We start from the raw sequence: 17,499 nt of genomic DNA, 5'->3' as shown, positions 1-17,499 counted from the left end.
TTTTCCCTTCACATGGTGTGAACATCTGATTGAGAGATCTCTTACAGCATGGTGGGGTAAGTCAATGGTTCTCAAACTTGAGCGTGCATCAGAATGACACAGAGAACCTGTTGAAACACAGATCACTGGACAAACCCTCAGAGTTTGTGATTCCATAGGTCTGGTGTGGGGGCCTGAGAATCTGTATTTGTAACAAGTGCCCAGGTGATGCTGATGCTGCTGGTCTGGGGACCACACTTTGAGAACGACTGGTGTAGGTGCTGGAAGGGTAACCTGCTAAAACTAGGTTCAATACCAGGTATATTCCTGGTTGAAATAGTCTCATAGAGAAAATTATAAATGGTTGGTAGAGAAGACAAGTTATCAGAAGGGGCTACATATTATGCAATACATTATTAAATAACCAGCTTGCCTTATTACTTAGCTGGGTTTTTTTTTTCTTTCAATTTCACTCCTTCAGGAATTATCGTTTCACCTTTTAATAACTAAAATGGGAGGAGGGGGAAATCGCTAAGTTATTTTTGTCCTCAGTAAGAACCACCTCCATTGATTCCCTGTCCTTTAGTGCCGCAAGGGAGTCACTTACCCTCTTTATCACTTAACTGTAAAAAATGGATATGTAGTACCTATCTCAGTGAATTGCTGTGAGGATTAAATGAAACCCTAAATGAAAAATACTTAGCCCCCAAAATGGTCTGTAAATGGTAGCTTCTATATTTTTACTAATTTGTCTACTCACTCAAGAAAGTAAATTTCAATGGTCCTGGGACCAGTGTCTGAAACTATCAGTGTCTGAAACTATCAACACTTATATTTCTAACACTTTAATTGCCTACAGCAATAACTCTAAATTGTAAAGAAAAATGTTATGTTCTAGGGATTCCACTTACTGTGGCAGAGAACTGTTTGATTTGGAAATTTTGGCACAGGGCACCAGGACAGCATTCTCCCAAATACACAAAATTATAAAGAAGAATCACCTGGAGTACTACTTAAATATTCAAGTTCCTGAGCTCCACCCCAGACTACCAAAACTATCTCCAGGGGAAAGGCCTAGGTGATTATTTAAAAGTAAACAATTATTCCAGGTGATTTTTCTTATCACCAAGTTTGGGAAGCAACGAAGGGACCTCTCACTCCAGTCTAATGGTGGCTATTAGAAGCCCTAAACATCGTTTCTATTTATTCATTAGGCCATTGTTTACTAGAAAATTTCCTGGCCATTGTTTACTAGAAAATTTCCTAAGTCCTTTCTGTCTTACTACTTGTGTTTTTTGAGTTGAACTAAAGTCACCTGGCGAGGCCAGTTGCAAGTGGGTTTTTTTGTTGGTGCTTTGAAAAGCTTCTCAGTGTTTTTAGTTAACTCACCCTTTCAAACTAGTTGGGGCCTGTGCCTCATTTTTGAATTGCCCCCTTCTGAACTTCCTCCTGCAACGTCTCCTTTTTGATCTCTCCCTCGGGTCTAGCTTGTTTGTTCCTTAACTTCATCTCGGGTAGAACATTTGGTGCTTTCCCAGTTCACGAGGCTCTGCTGGAACAGTCCATTTCCAGGGATTTTACAGGCTGGCCAAAACAGTTTGCTCAGAACGGTGTCGCCGGGGCCGAAGACGGGCAGCAGGTCGGCGGAGCACTTCCGGACTCTGCACAACCATCCGTGACCTTGGGCGAGCGAGCGAGCGAGCAAGCGAGCGCCGCCCGCCCCGCTCCTTCCTGGGAGCATCAGGGGCAATGCTCAGGCTGGACTTTAGAACCGAAGGCGAGTGTGAGGGAACCGGACGGGGGAAACTTCATAAACAGGCGAGAAGACCCAGAAGCTAAACAGCAGTTCATTTTCTCTTCTTGAGCAGAATCTTGAGCAGAATCCTTCTAACACGTTCTTGTTGGGTGGGGAAGGGGTGGGGAGTAAGGAGGAAAGGGAAATGTCTGCCAAAGGCTTTAGACAAAGCGTGAGAACTCAGATGGCGAAAAGCCGGCTTTACTGAGAAAATCGGAAGGAGAGAGGCTGAGGGCGGGCAATCGGGTTAAAAATAGAAACGCATCCTCCACAGGACTACTTCTTTCCAACTCCACCCTGGGGCCGGCAGCCGAGTCAGTGATTCGGCTCCGCGCATAGGTAGCGCGCTCAGGCTCGGCCCCGCCTCCCCGGCCGGGTAACTGGAGGCGGAGGCGCGGCGTCGAGCACGTGACGTCAACGCGCTCCCCGCCGCGGCCGCCGTCGGGGTTTTCGCTGACGCACAGACCCCGCACCCCCTTCCCTTTCCCTCACTGCCTGAGCGCCGGGTGGAGAGGACGCGTCAGTTGACTGGAGCGCGGGCCTACGTGCATCTCCTTTTGGGGTTCGTCGTTCCCTGGAGCCGCACACCTTCCCCGGCAGTAGCAAAGCGACAGAGAGCGCCATCCGCGGGCCATTGCGGCGCCCAGGCCTAGCTGCGTGCGCCCCGCTCGCCCTCGGAGTTGGCCAAACCCGCCGCCGGTGGAGGCGTGAGGCAACGACGGGCCGGCGCCGCGAGCAGTGTTAGCCGCCGCGGCCTTCGGCCCTCCCTCCGCCTCCTTCTCCGCCCCCCCTCGCTTCCCTCCTCCCACTTCCCGAGCTCCGGCGTGTCCCGGCCACGCTCGGTGCTGCTGCGGGAACAAAGGAAGACCCCGCGGCGGCGGCGCCACCTCCGCCTGCAGCTCTGACCCGTTCCCGGCCCGCGGCGGCGGCGGCGGCGAATTCAGGGCTTCCGGCTCGCCCCTCCGTGAGGGCTCGGCCCGGTCCCACCGCGCCGGCGTCGCGCGCCAGCCCGGTTCCTGCCGCCGAAGGGTGAGTAGCACGGGGCTTGGGGAGGGCGCCCGGCTACTCGTGGTCGGCCAGGGTTGGGAGTGAGGGATTCGGGCGCCGCGGGCCTCCGACGAAGGCCGAGCGGCCAGCGTATGGCGGCGTCCGGGGGAGGAGAGCACGCCAGCCAGCTCAGGAAGCACAAAGACTGAGGCGGCATTCTGCCGTCGAGGCCGGAGGCCTAGTTCCCTGTGCCCCGGGCTCACTCGCACACTCATGGTCGGGGAAAAAATGCCCGGCGTGCGGCCTCCGGGGGTTCGAGCTCTGGGCCTCCCTCGAGTCCGTCGTGGCCGCCTTCCGCGGTGGCGCCCGGCGTGGGCGGCCAAACCCGGAAAGACAAAGAGGCGGTCGCGGCGGCCGCGCCCCCAGCCCCTTGCCCGCCGCACCCCCTATCTCCGCCTCCTCGGAGGGGCCGTTCAGGGTCGGGGGTAGGCGCGGGACCGGCAGAGTTAGGGGCCGGCTTGGCCTGCGGAGCTGCTATTCTGCATGACTCAGTGGTTTTTGGAAAAGGCCCTGCAGTGCTTTCCTGAACGAGGCCTTTGCTTGAAAGGGCATGGCGGTAGGGATGGGGGACCAGTGGGACCCGAACTTGTTTTATAATCCGTTGGAACGTTGGGTGAGAGGGGTCTTCTCTGTCGTGTTTTAGTTTTACTGATGTTGCTGCGTTTCTCGCCCGAGATGCCTTTCATGAAGGAAATGGAGCACCTTCCCCTTTGTTTCGTGCATTTAGGCTGAGGAACATGAAATTCTTTGCTCGCTTTCCACGCACTCCGTGGAGCTGTGTTTTGGGAAAAGGTCCGGGTTATCGTTATTGAATGACTGCCTTCTAATAATCTAGTCTAAGGGCACATTAGGGTAAAGTAGTATATAGGTCATAGAGCCACTGTTCTTCAGCTTGGCCATTCAGGTAATTTACAGACTTTTTAAAAAATCTAAATGAATTTTATTTTACTCCTTATTTTTAAAAGTAGGGTTTTAGAACTGAATTGGTGAAAATACTGCAATTTCATTTTTCAAGTTTTTCTTCTAAATATGTCCCCCTCAAAAAGATGTTTAATTCTTCCCTGTTTTCTATCTCTCAGGCCCGGTATTAAGCCTGAAAAGGAGCCTTTAAAATCACACTAATGTCCATTTAGCAAAAGGGAACTGAGATCTGGAGAGTAAGGGCTTGCCCAAGGTCACTGGCTTAGAGATAGATTAGAAACTAGAACTCTGGTCTCAACTCCAGGTGGGCAGGCATTCTTAAACGTCTTTTTAACATTTTGTGCACCTGAGAGAAGTAAATTCCATAGGCATAAAAGCCTTTTTTATTCATATTTGAGGCTGGAGAATTTTTCAGTGACATGCTCCTGTCTTTTTGGTTTTGGTTTTGATTTTCCTATGAATTATAGGAAGCCACAAACTGTAAAAAAAAAAAAATACACATTTCAGCTATAAAAACTATAAAAATAAACATTCTAGCTATACCTGATAGAGCTGACATGATGAATGCTCAAGTTTCTAGCAACTTTAAAGGTAGTAAATAATAATGGTATTGTACTTTAATAAAATACAAGTGGGGAAACACAGTACCTAATGGCACTCATCCCCCACACCCACCTCAAAAAAAATTGCCACTAATCATGAGGATTCTTTCTGCCTTGATGCTCTTCGCTGTGCTTGGTTTTTATAAACAGCCCTGACCATTTGGCTTCATGAGTGATTAATGATGCTTGCATTTTCTAGATTTAATGTGAGATCATTCCCTGTGTTAGAAAAAATCTAGCAATCTTAATGGCATCTTTTTGTTTTGTTTTCTTATATGAGCGCTGCATCCTTAATTCTTGGGGTTGTGTAGGAGTTGGCAGGCTCTGAGATAAAAATAGAAGCTGATTTCAGAGGCCTCTGTTGACTAGGCTTTATGTGAGAGCCTCCATCCCGCTCACCCTGTCACATTGCAGCCTTGTGACAGGCTGAAGCGCCCGCCCATGTGATCTAAGCTTCTGAGAAATATTAAGGCAAGCTGTGCTCTTGTGGTGGCATTTAAAAGCTGGCTTTCTAGGGGGCGGGAAATCTACAAGATGAGATGCCATGTAGAAGACTGATGTCCCAGTGTCTCTTGTATTTCAGTTTGGAGGCTGTTTATCGTGACTTGAAGGTAGATGTGTTTTCTGAAGAAAGGTGGAATACTTTGCATGTGAAATAATTGGGTGAAATTCCCGCCCCCATTTATATAAACAAAAGATTTTAAGAATCAGGTTAATATTAATGTGGGTTGACTTTTAGGCCAATTTACTTTTAAAGCCACTGTTAGATGACACTAGAAGTTAGTATAGCAAGTGAGCTAGTGTAATTCTTAAGCTGGCTTCAAGGAATGGCCCTGCTTTGTGTAGGGCAAAGATTCACATACTTTGCATGGTAGGCATGCAAATACACTCTTATTTGAAGCATTTTTTGTACATGTTATACTCAGAATTTTAAAAACCTAGCTGAAAGTGTTTATTAATAAACTTCCTAAGTGATGTTGAAATGTTTACACTACCCTGATCCAAAATGAGTCAGCTAAATTCCAGTTACTATTTAAAGAGATAGTGTCAACTAAATTAGTACTATTATCTGAAGTAAGTTGCAAGTATTGGTCACTTTCCGTACAAGTTTGATTGGCTTGAGGTATTTTCAAGCTTGAAATATAATGGCTTTTTGCTAACAAAAGGAAAGATTACTATCATTTAGATTGTTGGAATAATTGTCAGGATTCAGGCCAGGTCAAGTTTGGTTAGTCCTCTTCCCCCCTTTTTATAATTTTGGTAAAAAGTGTTAATACTTGTTAAAACATTGCTTTTAATAACTCACTAAAGAGTGTATCCTAGTATGTGGTGGTTGGAAAAAGCAGTATGAAATTCTAGGAAGTAACAAGCTGTAGCTGAAAGTACTTTCCTGCACTTATTTGAAAAGTTCATAACTTATAAGTCACCTTCATAGTCAACATTAAGGTACAGTTAAAGGAGAATGACCAGAATTATTGCACATAATCTCCCCTTGATAAAATGCTCTGAAATACGCTTTTGGTACATTCATACATACTTTAAAGGTGACATGGAAACCTTCCAGGTTTTTAAATTTTTTTTCTTAAATATTTATGTCTGTTAACTCAGGAAATTTTACTAAATTTAGCAAAACATTACTGTTTGTGCTAATTTTAAGAAGGCTTCTGGAAAAGCAAGGGTATGCTTGCTATATAAAGCTCTTTCCGGTAACCTAGCATTAAATATTAACCATTACTAAAGGTTGTGTATATTGCTTTATTTTGCCATATTGAAATTGAGCTTGGAAAGGTTTCATTATTTTCTGTCATGAGGCAGACAAGTGCTTGTTAAAAGTTTTAATAGAGCCGTTGGCTGAGAAATCTATGGCTGATAATTTGTACATTATAGGTTTCTAGGCACTGACTTTAAAGTATACTCAGACCCCGATTTCTCATGTCAAATGTAGAACAAAAGGAATTTCCTAAGCAGCTTTTTCCTAAATTCTTAAAGAACTTCACTTTTTGGTGCCAGGGTAACAGGAAAAGCTAGATGATCTACCAGCTCTCTTTTCAGTCTTCTGTAAAGGTGTTGCAGCATTTAAAAAGTACAGATGCTCTGCCCCGTAGCAGAACTGAATTACTACAGGGCCGACGTATGTTCAGATGTTAGTTTTAAGAAAGCTCTAGAGCTACATCCAATATACAGCTAGTTTAAAGAACAATTAGTAGATATGAAGAGTCAATAGTTAATTGTGATTATTTGAAATAATCTGCCTGTAGTGTAGGAGAGCAGAAAGTGATTTAAAGATACCAATTGCCAAAATTGATTTAAACATAATTCTGGTATCGGGAAGGGTGACCTTTTCACGAATTACAGAAACAGTGACAGGTAAAATAATATATTTTAATGTTTAATGATAGAATTTTTTGTCCTAAAAATGTGAAGTCATGATAGTTCATTGTTTATCAAGCTAAAACAGTTCCATTCATGTTTTATAAAGGCAACAAAATATTCATAATTTAGCCTACTCTCTTTTAAAGATTAACACAATTGGGGGCTTTGTTAGAAACAGACTCAGTGTTTAGAAATGACAAAGGTACAATAATGACTATCATACTAATTTAGTGGGGTTTTTTTGTTTTGTTTTGTTTTTACTACATGCTAGTTTCTAAAATTTTTGTTTTGTTTTGTTTACAGGAGAAAAATGGCTCAGGAGACTAACCAGACCCCAGGGCCCATGCTGTGTAGTACAGGATGTGGCTTTTATGGGAATCCTAGGACAAATGGAATGTGTTCTGTTTGCTACAAAGAACATCTTCAGAGGCAGCAGAATAGTGGCAGAATGAGCCCAATGGGTAAGTTGGTTCCAAGAAATAACCCATTTGAAGACCTGGTGGACAGAAAATATAGAACCAAGAGTTGGGGCCTAAGACTGAGAATGAATCCTGAAAGTCCAAGGAGAGAAGACTCGAGAAAAGCTTGAAATTTAAAGCAATAGTAGCCCAAGTACTTGGAATGACTACATGAGGAATGAGTGACTGTCTACAGGCATCTTCTAGCTTTTTCATTTTCATTTTTGAGTACATGTACTCACTGGATATGACTTTTTAATATATTTTTTTGTTGTTTGGATATCACTTAAGTGTAAGATTCTGCAGCACAGTGAAAGTACTTAAGTCACTAACCTAATTAAATGCAAGTATTTGTTACTTATTAATAGTTTTGGTAATGAGTGTTTGTAGTGTTGCTTTGTTTCTTACCAATCCTTTTTTCTAAATAGGGACAGCTAGTGGTTCCAACAGTCCTACCTCAGACTCTGCATCTGTACAAAGAGCAGACGCTAGTTTAAACAACTGTGAAGGTGCTGCTGGCAGCACATCTGAAAAATCAAGGTAAGATTAAACATTTCTGGGTTTTTAGAATAATACAGGGAGGAAATAAAGATAAATGACATTATAATTATGAATGTTAATAAATAATGATGTATTACATCATACATATTGCATTATAATAAGGATGTTAATACATTAGATGCCCTTGGCTTTACATGTGTTGCACAATTGGTGATTATTCCAGTGTCCTTTAATATATGATCTTGTAGGTCATTGAGTAAAGATGTGTATTAACAACGCACTCCTGAACAACCTCAAGGATGCTGTGTTGAGATGCTGTGTTTTTATTTCCTTGTAATTGAGGCATAATAATTGTAGAGAATGAGGCTCTGCAGGCTATATTGTAATGCCACATAAGGCATTCTGGCAAAGCTACCCCTTTTGCCCTTAAACAAATCACAGGCACAGCTAAAAATTTCTAGTTGGCTATAATAGAACATCGTAACCTATATAAATATGCAGGCTTGAATTGATGAGCCATTCATCAAATTGCTTTCCTTATTCTCATCCATCTGTGCTGGGCATCTTGTTTAGATTATTTAGCTCCATTTGATCACATTGGAAATAATATATGTTGAACTGACAACTTATTATCTTTCCAAGAAGTACCCTTAACATCTTTAAAAATGTTTGCTTGAACTTAAATAGAAATGTGCCTGTGGCTGCCTTGCCTGTAACTCAGCAAATGACAGAAATGAGCATTTCAAGAGAGGACAAAATAACTACCGCGAAAACAGAGGTGTCAGAGCCAGGTATGCTTTTTGTTTAATACTAGTTCAGTTCTGGATTTGGTAGTACAAGAAAGGGTTGGTGGAGGGATTCTTTCCTTCCCATTGAAGGACCAAAGAGGAGAGAGAGCTATAAAATATAGGCCAAGCAAACCACTATCTTTAAAGTACCTTGAAGTGTAAAATAGTCACTCTTTAATCTCTTCTTCTTTGCCCATCCCCCCTTGCCCCTGCATCCACAAATCAGCAAAGTTTATAATATGAAGACTGAAAATGTCAAGAATTTAATGAACTGTTTACCAATATATTTTAAAAGTATCTAAATCATTAAAGAAGGTATTGTTCACAAACGGAAGAAATTATACGGACTAAATTCCAAAGCTGTGGAGAAAAATTTAATAATCAAAAGCATTAACTATTCAGTCTTGATATTGTCAATACTGTAGAAAATACTCAAGCAAAAGAACATATCAAACACTAAAAGAAACTTGAATTGAAGAAGTGTGGGATCCCTATGGGAGTTTAAAAACTCAGTGTGGAAAGGCATTTTGGTTTGCATTAGTTAGTGACTGAGTCTATGCTGAACTTACATAGCACAACCAGGAGTGCTTTAATGTTGCCAGAAGATTGACTTGTTTGATTTATCTGCGCTAGACCCTGGAACAATGATCTCTATACTCTATGGTGCACATAGTGCATTTGATCAATTCATGATTTCCTGGTATAGTGTTGACTGAACACAATATAAAACTTTATTGTGAGCTAATAGTGTCAGTGGATGTGTAGTCTGCTTTGGAGGCTTGCTTTTGTACATGGCCGAGCTTATGTGAACCATATCACTGTTAATTGATACATTTAAGATGAAAATTCTTAAGTTGGGCAGGTGAATCCATATTTGGTATTTTTAAGTAAGTTCCATCCTTACGAAAAACTGACCAAATTAGTATTTGTGAGGCTTTTGTTCTGTTTCATTTGTTTTTGTTTTTTTAAAACACAAAATGACACTGACCTTGGAACAGTACTCTTTTGGATTAGTTCTATAGCTATTCTGTGCATTTATTATTTCTTAGTAGGCGTTCTGTAGTTTACTGCTCTGCCTTTTCTGTATCATTTTTCCCTTCTTGACTGACCCCCGCCCCTCTTCCCGCCCCTCTTCCCTGTATGTTTTAGGAACCACTGTCCAATTTTCAGGTGTGGCCAAGGAAATATGGCTGTCACCTCCCCAGCACTATTCCACAGATTGTTCTTTACTGTTATACCATCAGGAAAAATTACATTAACGTTGCCATAGTAGATTATTAGGAATAAGTAGTAGCTAGAATATTACTGTTGGTCTAATATTAGACTGTTAATGTCACTGGATATATTACTAATGCAAATGAGTTATAAATTTGGAGGTAATTTTAACAGTACCTATTAAACCAATTGGTTTGGATTTATGCTGATAGCATTAGTGTTGACCTATTGTTAGGCAATAATTTTAGTATTGTATACGTTAATTTGCTATTGGGGTTTGGATTAATATTAAAACTCAACTTATAGTGCTTCTGGTTTCACTTAGTTTTATAAAAGTAGAACTAAATTTTGCTGTTTTGTTTTCAATAACCTGGTGGTAATGTGAACTTCAAAACAGTAATCTGCAATTTTATCTTTATATTGACAAATTCCATTGATGTCATGAGTAAACTTAAAACTTAGATCTTTTAGGTGGAGAAACAGGGACTTTTAAAAGTAGGTCATATCTCTTACTGTCCAAATTTCATACCCATTTTATTTTTATTTTTTTATTTATTTTTTTGCGGTACGCGGGCCTCTCACTGTTGTGGCCTCTCCCGTTGCGGAGCACAGGCTCTGGACACGCAGGCTCAGCAGCCATGGCTCACGGGCCTAGCCGCTCCGCGGCATGTGGGATCTTCCTGGACTGGGGCACGAACCCGTGTCCCCTGCATTCGTAGGCGGACTCTCAACCACTGCGCCACCAGGGAAGCCCCATACCCATTTTAGATAAGTATCACAAAGTAAATTACAGCTGTGCTCTAAAAATTCTTGTTTTGCCTCTGGAATCCTTAATAGTCTAAAATCAAAGCTTCACAAGTACTTACACTGTCCTAAAGACAACGTTGCTGATCTTTCAAGTTTTTTTTTTTTTTTAATCCTGCAGGCTTTCTATGTAAGACAATATAAAGCACTTATTAAAATGGCACAGTAATAATTGTGAAATTTTGGAATCTAAAGTTAATTAGGGGATTAATGACTTGGGTTTTACTTGTCAAAATTTATTGGGTTTATCTACACAATTTTTCTTTTTTCTATCAGTATAAAAGCAAAATGACTTTATAGCTAATTACCTCAGAAGTTGGTAACCTTATTTCCTGAATTTGAACTGCCCTAATTTAGAAGTTTGCATTTAGGCAATTGGAATATGGAAAAACTGAGGAGATGACCACATCTCTCAGGTCTTTAAAATTTAGAATTAGGATTTTGTTTGCCAGGACTAGAGTGAGTTTAAAGGAACTTGAGTGGAGTGATAATTTAATAAAATTTACAGGAGCAAGTGGTATTATGTTAATTGGCAAGAAATTCTCAGATTTGAAAGAAGTTCTGATATTAAAGTAGAAGATTGTTTTTAAAGTACATGTTTTCAAGAAAGACTTCTTAAACATTTTCAGGAAGAATCTTACTGTTTCTCTTGTTTTGTTTTGGTCTGGTCTTAGATAATTATCAGCCAAACAATTGACAGACTTCTAATTTTTACCCTTGTTTTTCAGTTGTCACTCAGCCCAGTCCATCAGTTTCTCAGCCCAGTACTTCTCAAAGTGAAGAAAAAGCCCCTGAGTTGCCCAAACCAAAGAAGAACAGATGTTTCATGTGCAGAAAGAAAGTTGGCCTTACAGGTATTCAGGGAGCTCCTAGTTACTCCCTAAGGGACTGGTCAGTCTTACACATAAAACAAAATGCCCGACTTTGAAGAATAGAAAGTTTCCAGAGTAGACTGGAAAGAGGACAGTGAAGAGAAGTTGAGTTTGATTTCCATTGGTTTGTCTAATCATATGAAACCCTTTCCTAACTTCAGGCCTTCTGAATTACTTTCCTTTATCGGATTGATAAAAATTAATCCCTTTTGATTCTTTCCTTTGTTCTGTTCTCCTGGGAAAAAGATAGCTGAATTAAATAGTAAGCACCTACTTTGAACCAGGCACAAAATGTTCTAGATACTTTTTAATTGTTCTTCTTTAAATCTCAGAACTGTATGTGGTTGTCTTTTCCTAGCCTTCACTTGAGGAAACATTACCCAGTTAACATACGGTAGGACTAGAATTTAAATTCAAATCAGCCTGACTCCAGAGCCTGTGTAATTTCTACCCTGTTTGGTACCTACAGGAGTTTATGGAAGGATAGTTACTTAAATTTCTCACCATGTCAGAGGAGGTTAGGAGCACTTTCAGTTTAAAGTGACAGACTCTTTAATGTTGCAAAGAGTCATGAAAATCTGCTTCCTTTTCTATATTGACTAATGCTTTTGTTTCTTTTAATTGCTACAAGTTCCCAAGTGACTCTACTTCCTCTTGTATGTACAGGGTTTGACTGCCGGTGTGGAAATTTGTTTTGTGGACTTCACCGTTACTCTGACAAGCACAACTGTCCATATGATTACAAAGCAGAAGCTGCAGCAAAAATCAGAAAAGAGAATCCAGTTGTTGTGGCTGAAAAAATCCAGAGAATATAAATTACTACTTGTGAAGAGACTGATAACTTTGTTTTTATTTTAATATATCGTAGGAAAACATTAAAGAGCAGATGCATGGCCATTTTCCTTTGATGTCCTCCAGAGTTTTACTTTACACTTGTCTGTCTTATAATTGATATTTTAGGATGTGTGGGTGTTTGTTACAGGCAGAATTGGATAGATACAGCCCTACAAAATGTATATGCCCTCCCCTGAATAAAATTGGATGAAAATCTGCACAGCAAGTTGAAAACACAGATAATAGGGACAAAATTTAGTTCCCTTGTGCCAAACAAAGTACGTGAAATATCTGCATGTTTGCAGCATATCTGCCTTTGAGAATGTAATCAAGGTATAATCTCTGGCTAGTGTTATGTGCCTGTATTTTTTTTTTTTTTTTTTAATGGTACACCAGAAAAGGACTGGCAGTCTACTTCTACCATAAACTTTACCCTGTTAATTTCCACATTTTCCTTGGAAGCGGGAAGAAAGCTATAAAGAAAGCTATCAGACCTTTCCGTGAAACCAGTGTTTTGGTGCCATATGTAAGCCTGGCTAATTGGTCTTCTAAAAGCTGTCAAATAAGACATTCTTTGGAAGGTACACATCATAACTGGTTATAAAGAGTAAAACAGATCAAGCCAACAGGGTCCTGAGCTATCTTTGAAGCTTATCGTGCTGGCCTGCACCAGAAGATGTCTGCATTACTCTCATTGCTAACAATATTGTGTAGCACAGAACTGCACTAAGATTAATTTGTCTACAAGAAGAAGTTAAAACTCTACGTTTGGTTTTCACATATAGCAGCTCTATTGAGTAACATGCATCTGAATTTTAATTTGCAAGGGTATCTGAATAGTTAATTTTTCATGTGCATATTTTGTTGAATTGTTTTGGTTCAAGAAAGAATGTTTAAAGCTTTTTTAAAGACTTCAGTTCTTAATGTAACTGTACCCTTCTGCATGGAAAATCATAACCAACATGGCTGCGGTAGACTTCTTAGTGGTATCCAGCACCACTTGCAGAGGGCTGCTTTATCATATTAATTGTACTTGGGTGTAGGACTCTAGTGTTCTTGGGTGTATTGCATGGGCTGCATTATCTACAGCATTGTACAATAACAACTAGAAGAGGCAGTATACTTCACTGATGCTTGTCTGGTAATATCACTTCTGTGTTATAATGGAAGGTTTTTTGTGATGTATGAAACTTGTGTTTTTTATATATAAATGCGTATAGTTAGATTGGTGTCGTGGTAATGCCTGTTTTCATCTGTAAATAGTTAAGTATGTACACGAGGCACTACTTCTGATTTATTGCAGTGTTCAGTCTTAGTTTTTACTTTTACTCTTAAAGCATTCAGTTTTGCTTTCAATTTTATGTACCTTAGTTCTGAGTTAGACCTGCAGATGTGTACAGATAGTTCATATTTATGTATTGCACATAATCATGCTATTCAGCATTGATGCTGTATTGTATTATGTAAATAATAAAAGCCATGTACAGAGGGAAACTTCCACTTGTTCATTGGGTTTTTAAGCCATAGTTAGAAATCCTAAAGGGGGATAATTAGAAAATGTTTCATATTGAACTTTTTAGTTGCATTTGTAGACTTTGCATGGCTATATTGTAAATTTTTTTCCATTGCCATCCCTGAACATGATATATTCAAGTGAGAGCCATGAGACGAGTGTTGTAGAACATCGTAAGTGTGGTACGTAATAGGCAATTTAATTTTGAAGAAATGAATAGGCACTTTCAGGGTTAAAACAGCCTTAGAACTTAGGTCATAATTTTTCAATCCTCCTATCTCCCTTTTCCTTTTTTTTTGCTTTATAAATGACACTTTAGGCATGACAGTGTGTTTACAACAACAGACATAGTCTTGTTTGGGGTTTGGTTCTAATGTTGAGATGGACCCGTGGGCTTGGTCTTTGCAGGTGTCACGTGAGATAATAAAGAACAAGGGATAACGACATGCTGACTTCCAAAAAGCAGAACCATGACCTCGCAATGATGGGAGTTTGAAATGTAAATACCCAGATGATTCACTACCACCTGTCACAGTATTTTGAGTGCTGCTACTTTTGCTTCAGGTGAGCGGAAATGTATACTATATGAAGTATGATGAGGGTAGTGTCTCCTGAAATATGAAGGATATTGAAGAACCAAAATTGACTTGAAAATTATGGTATTTAGAAGGCAAACTTAATTTTTATTCAAAGTTTAAATAAGACTTATTTTCCCTCAGTGCTACCACTGTCAGACATTTGCTTAATAAATTTTTAAACCTTAAGGTTTTGAAGTCCAAGAGTGGTACGTTGGGGATAAAGAAGACTTACATGGGAAGATGATGGACCTTTTGACTTCATTCTGTAGTGGTCTTTGAAATAAGTATCATGAGATTGTGGTAATAAATGTTTCCATAATCATTTCTTATGAGAAACACTAATTTAGAACATATTTGGACTTAAGGATTGGATTTGTCTGGAACATTGACTGGGGAGAAGGGATCAAAGTGTTAAGGCAGCTAGGAAGATTCAGTTCTACCTAGACTCCTGTATTCAAACCTGAATGTTTCTCAGGCAAGACTATAAGTGGGTATTATCTTTGGAATGTACACTGAGATATAAAGCATGTCAAGAATGTATCACGTTTCATTTTGCACATGCCCACTCCAGAAATGTTTTGAGAGGACAGACACTGATGACATGAATTAGCTACATGGCCTAGGACTAGTCCTTTTATTAAGTCTATTCTTCAGTGGGCTTTCTCTGCAAAACTAGGGCCTCTGGTGTGAGGGGAAGTGTGTTTCCCAGAGCACGAATTTGAAAAGGAAAAAACTTGAGTGGAATGGCATATTGGTTAAGAAGATAGTGGACCCTAGGACCAAGCTTCATCTGTAAATAAGGATGGTAAAAATGCATGGCACATAGTGTTCCCTATTAAATTTTTTAAGGACTTAATTTTAGGTTCACAGCAAAACAGAGGTAAATACAGAGATTTCCCATGCACTCTCTTCCCCCACACATACATAGCTCCTCTATTACCAACATTTACCACTAGAATGGTACATTTGTTAAAACTGATGAACCTATATTGACGCCATAATCACCCAAAGTCCATAGTTCATAGTTCACCGTTGGTGTTTTCTGTGAGTTTGGACAAATCTCTATTGACAAATCCATTGTAGTATCATACAGAATATTTTCACTGCCCTAAAAGTCTGCTCTGCCTATTCCAACACCCCAGCCCCTGACAACTACTGATCTTTTTACTGCTTCCACAGTTTTGCCTTTTCCAAAATGTCATACAGTATGTATGTAATCTTTTCAGACTGGCTTTAAACTTAATAATATTCACTTAAGTTTTCTCCATGCTTTTTCATGGCTTGACACCTCATTTCTTTTTAGTGTTGAATAATCCATTTTCTGGATGTGTCACAGTTTATATCCATATACGTACTGAAGGATATCTTGGTTGCTTCCAAGTTAGGGCAATTATGAATAAAGTTGTTAAAAACATCGGTGAGCAAGATTTGTGTGGAATAAAGTTTTCAACTCCTTTGGGTAGATAGTATGGTAAGAATATATTTGGTTTTGTAAGAAACTACCAAACTGCCTTCCAAAATGTATACCATTTTGCATTCCTACCAGCAATGAATGAGTTTCTGTTGCTCCACATCTTCACCAGCATTTGGTGTTGTCAGTGTTCTGGATTTTGTCTGTTCTAATAGGTGTGCAGTTAAATCTCGTCACAGTAACATGATGTGGAGCATCTTTAGTATTCTTAATTTGCCATCTATCTGTATATCTTCTTTGGTGAGGTGTCTGGTAAGGTCTTTGGCCCATTTTTAATCAGGTTTGTTTTTCTACTGAGCTTTAAGAGTTCTTTCTGTATTTTGGATAACAGTTATCAGATGTGTCTTGCAAATATTTTCTTGCAGTCTAATTTGTTCTCGGGCTATTATTAATTTTAATGTCCTAGAGTAATGATTTCTAGAACTTGAAAGAGAATTGTTTGATTACAAGATTGGTTACATTAAGTTGTATAATGAAAAGGTAAAGATCTGTAACTTTAAAACTTTCAGTTTAAAGTGATTAGAATCATTCTTTTCAGTTGCCTTAAATGAAGTTCTTTGGAAGTAACTAAAAATGGGCAAACGTCTACTAAGTAATAGCAACGTATTAAGCATACTACTGTTATGATTGTATTTGAATTGGTAATACATTCACAGGGTTCAAAAGTGAATTTATTGATATACATTGAGAAGCAAAGCCTCTCATCCTGTTGCATATGCCCCCTTCCAAAGATACATTTTAGGTAACTGTCATAACTTGGAAAGTTTATCTCCTCCACATCGTGTAAACATTTGTGTGCAGAGACTTAATTTGACTCTCATTTGCTTAATTATTTGAATTCAAAGTTCTCATAGTGATTTTTGTTCATAAATTTAGCTTATAATTTTGGAGAGAATGATGGGTGTGGTTTCTGATTGATTAGCAGTAAGATGATACAGCCTTTAACTACATAGATGGGTTTCCATGGGTGAAATAGCATGTTGTTAATGAAAAGTAATTTGAAATTTGATAAAGCAGTTTCTTATGTTTGTACAGTCTGCTTTAAAGCAAACGTACGTGTACGACAGAATACAAAAGTGTCATTTAATGGTTATTACTATTTTCACACACAAACTCTGGTTTTTAATTCATATAAAAGCAAAGAGCATTGTTTTGTGTTTTCCCCTAGAGAACATTTCTGTTCTAGTCCTAGAAGTAAAAGTTAAACCATTTTGTGGCATAAATGTAAGACTCAATTTTGTCTACAACTAAGTGCTACTTTCCTTTTTAGTATATGTACTGACTTGCTATTGTACTTCACATGTGATACTTAAGTGAACAGCAAGATGACAGAAGTTATATGTTATTTTCTAGTTGGTTAACAGCCTGTTTTGAATATATTCTTTCCTGATGGTTTTGACTGAAATGATCACCACAGAACCTCAGATTGTATGTATGTGAAATCATCGATAACACGAAGGCTATTCAGGAATTAGGGTAATCTATTAGTCTACTCAAAAATTAATAAGAAATCTTTCTAACACATTTCTTAAATTTTAGTTAAATGCAAGAACTGTTCACAAAACAGCAATTACTTAAGCCCTTATTCTTTTAGAGCTTACAAATCAGCCAGAAAAAAATATAACCAAACTAGCCGAGATGAGCTCAAACACTAGTGTCTGAGTAATTTCTCAGATTGATTTTGTGTGTATAATCCATGGCAAATTAAAAAATGGTAGCAAATACTTCCTATATGTTTCTGTTCTCTC

The 17,499-nt window shown here is 39.4% G+C and overlaps 2 protein-coding genes across 3 annotated transcripts in view; one reads left to right on the top strand and one right to left on the bottom strand.

Annotated features, from left to right (window-relative positions):
- Nucleotides 1-3,167, bottom strand: part of LOC111174602 (uncharacterized) — a 240,083-nt gene extending 236,916 nt beyond the window's left edge. The window contains exon 1 of the mRNA XM_089913311.1: nt 1,369-3,167. Within this exon, the coding sequence (XP_089769437.1) occupies nt 2,263-3,036 (774 nt within the window). The 5' untranslated portion in view covers nt 3,037-3,167 and the 3' untranslated portion in view covers nt 1,369-2,262. The remainder of the gene's footprint in view (nt 1-1,368) is intronic.
- Nucleotides 2,095-13,683, top strand: ZFAND5 (zinc finger AN1-type containing 5). 2 transcript variants are annotated; one of them, XM_022573506.2, is made up of 6 exons: nt 2,153-2,803; nt 7,021-7,178; nt 7,604-7,715; nt 8,364-8,467; nt 11,212-11,337; nt 12,022-13,683. In XM_022573506.2, the coding sequence occupies exons 2-6, from the start codon at nt 7,028-7,030 to the stop codon at nt 12,168-12,170; spliced, it is 642 nt and encodes a 213-aa protein (XP_022429214.1). In that variant the 5' UTR covers nt 2,153-2,803; nt 7,021-7,027; the 3' UTR covers nt 12,171-13,683. The 2 variants fall into 2 exon arrangements, with proteins under 2 accessions (XP_089769436.1, XP_022429214.1); XM_089913310.1 differs by lacking the exon at nt 11,212-11,337 and having other exon boundaries at nt 2,095-2,803.
- Nucleotides 13,684-17,499: the final 3,816 nt, after the last annotated feature.

Source organism: Delphinapterus leucas, chromosome 6 (genome assembly GCF_059928025.1).
Source record: "Delphinapterus leucas isolate spDelLeu-1000000601 "Yukka" chromosome 6, BTC_Dleu_Yukka2, whole genome shotgun sequence".
Taxonomy (NCBI): domain Eukaryota; kingdom Metazoa; phylum Chordata; class Mammalia; order Artiodactyla; family Monodontidae; genus Delphinapterus; species Delphinapterus leucas.
Note: the sequence above shows the minus strand (reverse complement) of the source record. Positions and strands in the feature narration are given on the sequence as shown.